The 11,242-nt window shown below is 32.1% G+C and overlaps 1 protein-coding gene across 1 annotated transcript; it reads right to left on the reverse strand.

Annotated features, from left to right (window-relative positions):
- Positions 1-2,420: 2,420 nt before the first annotated feature.
- On the reverse strand, positions 2,421-11,018 carry LOC139503151 (uncharacterized). Its single transcript, XM_071292884.1, has 6 exons — positions 10,940-11,018; positions 9,932-10,101; positions 8,392-8,543; positions 7,307-7,432; positions 6,082-6,175; positions 2,421-4,904 (listed from the first exon to the last, which is right to left on the reverse strand). Exons 1-6 carry the CDS (start codon positions 10,957-10,959, stop codon positions 4,831-4,833), a joined length of 636 nt encoding a protein of 211 aa, XP_071148985.1. The 5' UTR covers positions 10,960-11,018; the 3' UTR covers positions 2,421-4,830.
- Positions 11,019-11,242: the final 224 nt, after the last annotated feature.

Raw genomic sequence — 11,242 nt, forward strand, 5'->3', positions numbered from 1 at the left:
CACAAGACACAACATAGAAAACTAAAGAATAAGCAACACGATCCCCACCAAAACCAGCTGAAAACTGGGGGTTGATCTCATGTGTTCCGGAAACGTAAGCAGTTCCTGCTCAACATGAGTTGCTTATGTTATCAAAAACCGGTAAATAGTCTAATGCGGTAGGTCACATTCGTGGAAAGGCACGGAATTGTAGTAACGACATGCGCATCATGTATGTATGTTAGATACTCTTATCAGAGAATCGTGGATCGTCAATAAGTCGGTTTAAACCAATATTTATAAGATTTAGTATGAATGCAAAATACGAATTTGTGAAACTATATACATGTAGTATATAATGATACGTACTCAAAATGACCACAGAATTGAAACTTTTGAATTGATTATTTTTTAATTAAGAGTAGTTGAGAAAAAACTGTAAAAATAGGTGCAACTTTGGTACCACCACCTTGAACGAATAAACATTTTGCAAATTTAGCAATTTGTCAAGGTATCACAATCCACCAATTCATCGCCAGTTTTATACGTAAACAAATTATATAATGGAGTAGGTACTACTGCGGTTTTTCATGTTAATAGTTTATATAAAGAAGAAGGTATAAGTACGGCTGGTTTATAAACTAGTAACAGCCAACATATGGCCGCTGAATTGCATATATAACGTTTATAAAATATGCTTACATAAACATAATAAATGAGATCTAAATATGAGAAGATGTGGGTTGCATCCAACCACAAACACCAAAATGACGCAGAAACTAGCAAATATGGCAATAAGTACCATACTGCTTCAACAATGACCAAATTATATACCGAAACAAATTTAGAAAGCTACAATTATAGTCACTGTACAATTCATGTATATATTGTTTTTTTTAGAAATCTGTTTATTCATTTTTTGTAGAGCTATATGCAGACCATTTCCATCTTTTCGTTTTGAAATTTTGGTCTTTTGTCGGTCTTTCATCACCTAAATTCTGATGTAAATATCCTCTTTTATTGGCCAGTGGGGTCCTGTTTGATTGACATTTTATATTCTCTTTTATTGAACTTTGATATGCTCTTTTATCATATATATGGCTATACATTTTCTGTATTCTCATTGGCTAAATATAGATTCTACCACTGCATCGAGTGTAATACGATATTTATCCACTCTAGACAGTTAAATTTTCAAATTTATAACGCGAGGCTCGCCGATCATAAGAATTCCTCTTTGATAAAACGTTTTATTCCACTGTATAAACATATTGATAGTTTTATCAACATTTGTTTCCATGAAATTGTTGAAATCAGATAATGCTTGCTGATACTTGCTTAACGGTCAAATATGCTTGTCATTTTTTTTTAACTCAGAATAATATGTCAAATTCATACAGTTGAAATCACAAATTCAAAATTGTCTAACCTATCAATAACGCACATTTAGAAAAAGGGTGAAATGGTGTGTTTATTACACAGCGATTAAAATCGCCATTGAAAATTATGAACTGTTTCATTACAGATTTGCTTCGCAACACATTTTGTTATCTAGCTTCAATTTTTTTGTCCGTATGTATTTTGTAAGTGAAAACGAAAACGGGTAGGACGGTCACGAAAACTGAAACCAAAAGTCTGATATCTAAATACCGTTTTTTCCCAGCATTTGAAAGAACCCTTTATTTTTAATTTATGTGTGAATGAAGTACAGTTTAATTTTATCCTTATAATTTTCTGTTCAAAGCTAGGGAAATACCTAAACTTAATAAATAATAAGAAAATACTTTTCTAAGACTAGATATGATGCAATATATATATATATATATATCTATTATAAAATTGTAATCAATAACATTAGATATGATTCAACCACGTACACATAGTTAGAATCACCATATCCCAAGAATTTAATTTCTAATAAAATTAAATAAAAAATATAAAATCTAAAAATATGTTTACTATTAGACTGTGACATTATAAGCTTAGTTTTTAAAGGAGTTCACTTCATATTTTTTCATTTAATTTATGAAAAGCATCGTGTAATATATTTGTGTGATGTTTTGTAATCACAAATAACCCTACCTATATTTCGAAAGCTTTACTACTGTTAAACTGTCGGAGAGTACTGGTGTGTTTCTGACGAATGGATGGACTGCCGGTGTGGGAAGCGCAAGAAAAAAACTAACAGCTGTCTGATTTATTACAAAAACAACACCGAAAATCATATTATGACAGATAAAACAATGAACGACAATCACTGAGTAACAGGCTACTACTAGTAACTTAGTACAGGTGTCATACCACCAATTAAAAGTCCCTATCTGTTCAACCAAATTTTACAATTTTCACAGCTTTCTAAATATTTTACCTTAAGTTTAACTTCATAGAAACCAGGTATACCCTAAAACCAGGTATATCCTGAATCGTACATGTATCAGCTTTCTACATGTTGATTTTCAACATGTTTAAAATCATATAAAAAAGAAAAGGTCTTCCGAATAGAGGTACCACTAAAAAAAAACCTGGTTTTCTGGAAATCTTAAATTAGTATACTATGGAGTGCATCAATCCTCAATTTTGAATGCAAACTCATAAACAAGTAAATTTTAGCTCAAAATGATCTTAATATATTTCCCTTTCACCGAAAGCTTCATTTTTGCCAATTTGTTGGTTAGTTTAGGTAAACAATGACATCAAATGCACTATTTTTGTCCGAGTAGGCCTACTTTCGTACGTTCTAAATTTGAGGGAGTAATTGGTGGTATGACACCTACAACACATACATAATCTACCAAGTTAAAGTGTCTCAAATTTAACCATGCTTTTTGTCAAGATCACTGACTTATCGATTTGATCAAGCTGCATGTTAATAAATGAGGAAAAAAGCAATATCCAAATACTTGTAATGTTTAAATATTTATTGTTTTACAATTCTAATAAAAACTCACATTTCATGTCTTTAACAGAACATAATCTCCGACAATATATAGTCTTCATGCTATGTTCTGTTTTAAGAATATTAAAAAAAAACATATACACGTAATGTACATGTACTACATAACACTATATAAAAGGCAAAAACAAATCATAACTTACATAATAAATAAACACGTTTATAAACATTCATACCAGTATAATTACATTAGATGTATGTTTCATTATAATATTTTATTCTGATTGGCTAACTGCACATCACATGTTATTCCGTAAGCAGTTGCATTGCTCAATACAACTTTTCACTCATGATAACACGTGCTCCAACAATAAAGTGCACAGGTGAATTAAATATTAAATATATAAAATTCGTGTTTTCATGATCATAGCTAAAAAATGTAATTATAAGTATTGAATGCTTCTTTTTGTAACTTTATAGGGTTGTAAAAGCGTTGACCGTGCGTACATTTTTAGAATGAAGCGCTTCCGCGCTTCATACAAAATGTACTTCGGTCAACGTTTTTACACCCCAATAAATTTACAAAAAGAAGCATTCAATTCTTAAAAACATATTCAAACTTACAAAACTACACATAAAGGGAATGACTCCGGGTATGAGATGTAGGGAATAAAAAAGTCAAGTGAGGTACAAATTCAATCGGCAATCCTCGGCTGACTCCGCTTCTCTCCTTCTATCGTTAGATGAGGTACGGAATCGGCCGAGTGGTGACGAATGATATATCCTGCAATCGGCAATCCTCGGGTGACTCCGCTACTCTCCTTCTATCGTTAGATGAGGTACGGAATCAGCCGAGTTGTGACGAATGATATATCCTGCAATCGGCAATCCTCGGGTGACTCCGCTTCTCTCCTTCTATCGTTAGATGAGGTACGGAATCAGCCGAGTTGTGACGAATGATATATCCTGCAATCGGCAATCCTCGGGTGACTCCGCTTCTCTCCTTCTATCGTTAGATGAGGTAAGGAATCAGCCGAGTTGTGACGATTGGTACAAATTATGATTATGTTCTTTACTAAAGGACTTTTATATCTTTGACATCACCATAGACGAACGGACATAACTGGCAAATAGGTACTTCGTGTACATTAAAATAAAAGAAAAAAAAACCACACAAAACAAACAAAAAAAACAATAACACACAAACGAAACAATATGTAAAAATGTCCGTTTTTAAATTCCTTCGTTTAACACACAGAAAATAATCTACAATATTGGTATTTTATCAGAAAAGCAATTAACCATATATCATGTACAGTTGAAAAAACAGTTAAAATCAAAGACAAGAAAAGAATATAGAAAAATAACCATTAATAATTATCTTAATTTGGTTTAGTCCTAAAAATAAAGATTCTTATACAAAAAAAAAGTATCTAGAAAAGGACAATATTGCAATTTAGAAAAAAGTTGTATTCAGAGTAATGCCGCTTGTTTAGCAGAATAACGCATATTAAGGAAAAAAGATTCTGAATCGCTAAAGACAATTCATAAACTAAAATATCTAATAATTGGAAAGTCGGCTAAGAGTTAATTCATTCTTCAAATGTGGTAGATTAGTAGATAAAAAAAAACAACTACACCGTGTTGAAAAATAACACTGATAATTCACTAGTTCCCAAAACTTGCAAATACGAGTTTGTGTTGTCCGCAATCTCCCGACTGACTGTTTAAAGCATTTAATTAGATGAGCAATCATAGGTTATTAAAAAATACTCAACCCAACCTAGAGGTACAAACAAGTTATATTGAATTCTAATCAGAAAAAAACTCCATTTCCAGTTGATTTCAAAACAAATTGTAACAATATCATGGCCGTGACAAGTTTGTTTTCGAGAAGTAGTCTCCCTTTTTTTCATATTTCTTTTTTTTTATGGCATCATCCACGTAGAGACATAAAATTATGTTAAATTGATATTGTTGTCGTTGTCATACGAAGCTGGCACTTCTCCATCTGCATTAACTATCTTTCTCACTAAAAGAAGTAAACAATGAACTGAATGAAAATGTATATAACCAGTAATAACGGCGTCACGCATAGCGTATAGCTCAGACGTACGCCGGGTGATGAAAAAAAATCGTTTACGCTGACAATACGCTAGTTATTATGGATGCATTCAACCTGTCAATCATATCTGTATCGTGTGCACAACGAGCTTGAAGCGTGTATTGGACTTACGAGAAGCGTACCTTGGCATTTATCGGGCGTTCAAGTAACGTATATTGGCGTATTTCTGGCGTTTGTCTAACGTAGATGTAATGCACGCTACGAGGGAAAATAGTCTCTTGAATGCATTTAAGACGCGTCCCGGTCGTATTTGGGACGACAATCCGTGCGTTCGGCGTGTCTGTGACATTTACATTAGTTATCGGGTGTTTGTTACAAACATACCCGCATACGTTTAAGTTATAGTTTAACGATCTTGAATCGTGCCATAACGTGTCTCAAACTTATCTGTAGCGTTTTCAACGCGCTTGTAGCGTATGTATTACGTGCGTGTAGCGTACAGGCATATATACACTTGACAAACGCTTGAGCTGGATGAATTTTTTTTATGCTGCATACACATTTCCTGGAGTTTCAGCGTTCACCAAGCGTATATCTTTGCATTTCGACGTACTTCAAACTTTTGCAACGCGCGTTGAATGATTGGTTAGCGTTCAGCTGGCTTGCAACTATACGGACCTAATCAATTTTCTCTGTACGTCTGATGCACGCCAGTCTATATGCCAATGTGTGATGCTGGCATTAATTCTATACACAATAAACTATTGAAACAATTAGAAAAATATATATTGTAATAATTAAATTTTGGAGGAACAAGTCTGATTGGCTAGAAAGATGTTCGCATATTATCTCATAGACATAAATTAATCATATGATCAGATGAACGTTTTTTTTTAAAATGAAACTTGGACAAAGATGGACAGCTCAATCATACTCAAGATCCTGGTTTGAATAGTTTAGTGTATGAGTTGATATTTACCTAATTGTTCGAATAAGATATTCGTATATTATCTCATAGACATAAATTTATCATGTGATGAACGTTTTTTAAAAATGAAACTTGGACAAAGATAGACAACTCCATCATACTCAAGATCCTGGTTTGAATAGTCTAGTGTATGAGTTGATACATTTTTGTAATTACCTAATTGGTTGAATAAGCCATCAATATTTTCTGCAGTCTTTGCTGACGTCTCAACAAACAAGTATCCATTCTTCTCAGCAAAGGACTTACCCTCCTATAACAAATAATAAACGACTCATTTAGATTAAAATTGAGAAGGGAAATGGGGAATGTGTCTAAGAGACAACAACTCGAACAGATGCCGAAGACCATCAATGGGTCTTCAATGCAGCGAGAAACTCCCGCACCCGGAGGCGTGCTTCAACTGGCCCCTAAACTAAAAATTTACAGTTCAGTGATAATGAACGTCATACTTAACTCCGAAATGTACGGTAGAAACTAAAATTAAAAAAATATACATGCAACAATAACAAAGGCCAGAGGCTCCCGACTTGGGACAGGCGCAAAAATGCGGCGGGGTTAAACAAGTTTTTGTAGACCTCATACCTCCCCCTATACCTCAAGCTAATGTAGAAAAAACAAACAAACAAACAACAATACGCACAGTACATTTAGTTCATAAGAAGTCCGATGTCAGATTGATTGCTTTATTGTTGTTTGTATAACGACCAGTTTCAAATGTGCATGCATCCCTATCATATACAGGTAATGAATAATTATTCATCAACATTTTTTGTAGAATTTGTGTTGCTCGATCTTTAGTGTTTTTTGCATTTGTCCGTCTTCTCGTTTTTGCCAAGACATTGTCAGTTTTGAATGTCCTTTTGATATCTTCCGCCATTTAAAAAAACAAACAAAAACATGCATACAATACATCGATAACTAGGTCTCAAAATTGTAGTTGTCTCTGGATGAAAAGGCAATACTTAGTGGTAGAACGTTGGTCTTGAAACAAATAACATATTCGCTCTTCTAAATAAAAAATAGATCATGCATGGGTTGAAATTCTTTCGCTGTCAATGTCACGACTAATCTCTAAACAAAAACATTCTCATTTGTTTTCCTTATAGCATTATAAATACTGACTTTTGTTTGCGCAACTATAGTGATTTGCAATTAAGTGGTTGTAATTATAGATCTGTAACTCTGTGTATTTAGCTTACATTACTGTACATTAAAACAAATACTGCGTGGATTTATTATTACGGTTTTGATATTTCAGACTAAAATGCGATTGCTATCTTTGCGAGTTTTAACTATTGCGCAATAATTTCTGAATTAAATATATACTCTATCTTTATAACTGGTTAATGATGATTTATCGTGAAACTAAAAACATTCATACCTCTTTGGAAACTGATCTTCTTGAGTCTGCAAGATCTAACTTATTACCAACGAGGCAAATCTGAACTGGATTGTTGGAATTCTGTAAAAGTTGTTTTATCCAACTTTGGGCCCCTAGGAAAGATTCCTGTAACCAAATAAAGACAAATTAACAGAAAATGTCAGATAAACGGCAATAATCAAACCAACAGACAAAGACAGGATTATTATGAAAAGCCACGCTTTTATTCAACCAACAGAGTCACTTTAAATCAAACTTGGTATTTTACATTGACAATTTGCGTTATCAATATCTCCAGAATTGGTAAACAAGCACTACATGTAGTTACAATTATAAACATCTCGACAACTAAACATAATTAATTTATATTTTATACTTCCTTGTACTTTATCATACATGTCTCTTCAACTTCGTAATGTATTTGGCCTTTGAAACATTTTTTGATTCGAGTGTCACTGATGAGTCTTTTGTAGACGAAACGCGCGTCTGGCGTAAATATAAAATGTTAATCCTGGTATATATGATGAGTTTATTTACTTTTCTTTATGATATGTTCTTGCAACAATCGTCAATTTAGAGTGATCACTGTTATGTTTGTGTTCTTTATTTAGGCAGCAACCATTTGATTTTCTGTACAAACTAAATTTGTTTCGCCTATGGCGAAAAACAATCTAAATTTTTTTTGCGACAAGTCGAAAACAATTTTTTCTTTCAATTTTAGCATTACATATAGTGGCAGCTGAGGGTGAAACAAACAATTTTTTTTCTCAGAATCAAAAACAAATTATTTTTTTCTCCAAAAACTGGAAACAAACTTTTTTTTCCAAAAAAAAACCATAGCCCCCCACAGAAAATCAAATGGTTGCTGCCTTAATTGTTCATGAACATTAATAATGTGCTAACTGTTGATATTTATAGTCTTTTTCTTCTTGCTGTGAATACCACTGACTGTCACTCTAATATAATTATAATCAATTTAACTATTGTCAGTTTATTGTCTTAATTTTGTATACCATAACCATTTAATGTAAATGTGTTTGTGCTAATAAAATATTGTTTATTGTCTATATTGTAAAAATTCATACCTTGTCTGTGATGTCATACACTACTATTGCTCCGGCTGCGCCTCGGTAGAACATTGCTGCTACACACCGGAATCTGTCCTGGCCTGCTGTATCCCATATATCTAGCTTGATATCCTTACCATTAACCGATAATGTTTTGTAGAAATAGGCCGCTTTAATGAAAGACACGAAAAATAATGATTTGGAGTCCGATAATATACACAGTCTTAGATGCATGCTATGTTTTTCATTAGTTGCTAAACTGTTACTACTCTCAGATATGTACTTTTGTGTATTTTTGTTGTTCGAATGTAAAAGTACTCGGCCACATCTACATTAACTCTGTGTTTTTGTTAGATGTACTTCTATTTGTTACCATCTGATGAATTAAGCCTTTTTCAACTGATTGTTATAGTTTGTTTTTATGTTGGACTGTTACACCACTGTCTTAGGATAGAGGACATATCTAAACCCGCCACATTCTGCATTTGTGTGGCTGTATAAAGTCAAGAGCCTGCATTTTTGTTTTTCGTTCATTTTTTGTTTATAAAGTCAGGCAGTTAGTTTTCTCGTCTGCTTGTCATGTTTTGGAATTTTTGTCAGATTTTCGGAATCCTCTGGTGTTATCCATTTGAATGCATTAACAAATTTTCCCCATGAACCCCCATTTTTCCTTTTATAAATCTTTTATATGTATAATTATAAGCCATTTGTAAAAGTCTTATAAAATTTTATTTATTCTTTAATAGTATTTGAGAACCTTAACTAGTCAATGATAACGATATGAAAAATCAAGAGAGAACATTTTCCCGCCAAACTTCAAATGGCTAATATCTCGAAAACAAGCACATTGACCCCAATATTTTAATGCTTTTTTGATTCCTTAATTTATTCCCTATCAATATATACTAGTTTTATGATTTTTTTTTTATTTTGAAACTGAGCAGCGAACATCCTTAATTTGTTTTACTAAAATCTGTGAACCGTCCGAATCTACATTCATATTCGACATGAATTGAACAGTGAATTATTGAATAATCTATTTCTACACGCAATCATTCAATGACATGTAATATTGTTTTACATAGTTAGTTCAGGTGTTGTACCGTCACACCACTACCCAGACAAGAGGAGGCTATTCAATCTTAAACTAAGTGCAAAAGGTCAATAATACAGTAACAAAATGGTGAATTTTCAATGGTATCATTAAGCACCTTGTAACAAATATATTAATACACTGTTTATGATTTTGCTTACAGATATATACAAATATAAAAAATAAGATGTGGTATGATTGCCAATGAGACAACTATCCACAAAAGACCAAGTTTGGATAATGTAAATGAACTCATCATAGATACCAGCATAAAATTTTGTATTTACGCCAGACGCGCGTTTCGTCTTCAAAAGACTCATCAGTGACGCTCGATTCTATAAAAAGTTAAAAAGGCCAAATTAAATACGAAGTTGATGAGTATTGAGGACCAAAATTCCAAATATTTTGCTAAATGCAGCATAGGTAAAAAAAAATATGCATCTAAAAAAATACAATTTTACGTACCTCCAATGGTCATATCAATGTATTCATTGTATTGTCCTTTTACATACTGTAATGTGATACTAGATTTACCAACGCCTCCTTGTCCTACCAGAACTATTTTCAGCTGATTTGACGTCACGGCATGTTTGCTTCTCGTGAGTGAATCGGTTGTATTGTAACATGGCTTGTCACTGGACAAAAATAAAGACGTATACTAATTGCAAGGGCTTTGTTCTATTTTATTTTATAAATATTATTTCTTTATTACTGTATCTAGATTTTAAATATTTCTTTATTTCTGTATGGATTGTTCGGTAAAGCTGCTCATGCAAATGTGATCCTATGGCATGATATCTCATACATTTAATCTTTATAAGATATATCACGCGTATACTCTATAAGATATATCATGCATGACAGTATACTCTATAAGATATCTCATACATGTAAACTTTATAAGATATCTCATACATGTAAACTTTATAAGATATTTCATACATGTATACTTTATAAGAAATCTAATGCATGTTATACTTTATATTAAAAACATCTCATATTATACTTTTCTTAATTGTATATAAGATATCTTATAAACTATCAAAATATCCTATTAACTATATAATATATCTTATAAATTATATAAGATATCTTATAAACTCTTGAAGATATCTAATAAATTTTCGTATTTTATCTTTGTTAGTTCCGGAGAAAAAATACAGTTAATTTAGTTAAGTGTGAAATTTTATTTCTGCTTTGGATACCCATTATTGTTTTTTTCGTCGGGTTACTGTCTCTTTTACACATTCCCTGTTGCCATTCGTACATTCCATACAGTAATTCTACTTCGAATCTGTACATTGTTTTTAAGGAAAAGATTAAATCAAATAAAGTTGTAATACTAATATTGATGGTTACAATGCTACATATTCTAAACGTTAACTTTATAATAATAAGTAGAACAAGAATTAAAGATGTATAAACCAATAATTGAAAAAATAACAGCAAAAATAATTAAAAGTTATGACAAACCTGCTACCACAGCATGCCATTATATTAATGAATTAATAATCGTCAAAGTTTCATAAAATATTTTACCTTTTAAAAATCGATTGAACATGTGTTCTTTAAATAGATATTTACGAATAATCACCTGGTAGTGAATGTATTTTTAAAATTTACGCGCATACTTAATGTTTAAATGTTATTGATTGGATGATGCACTTGTGTAACTATTAAAAGGATATTTGACTATTTATTTACTATCACAGAAGAAGACACCCGTACCATGTCGTTTAATAGTTAAATAATTGACAAACAGATAAAAATATGGTG

This window comes from Mytilus edulis, chromosome 14 (assembly GCF_963676685.1).
Source record: "Mytilus edulis chromosome 14, xbMytEdul2.2, whole genome shotgun sequence".
Taxonomy (NCBI): Eukaryota; Metazoa; Mollusca; class Bivalvia; order Mytilida; family Mytilidae; genus Mytilus; species Mytilus edulis.

Bases quoted from the DNA above. Each gene is read 5' to 3' on its own strand.
- LOC139503151 (XM_071292884.1), bottom strand. From the start codon at position 10,959: ATGGCATGCTGTGGTAGCAG. The intron at 8,544-9,931 runs GTACGTAAAATT...CTTTCATTAAAG, and splicing joins CATTGATATGACCATTGGAG to CGGCCTATTTCTACAAAACA. The intron at 4,905-6,081 runs GTAATTACAAAA...TACTTCTTTTAG, and splicing joins TGGCTTATTCAACCAATTAG to TGAGAAAGATAGTTAATGCA.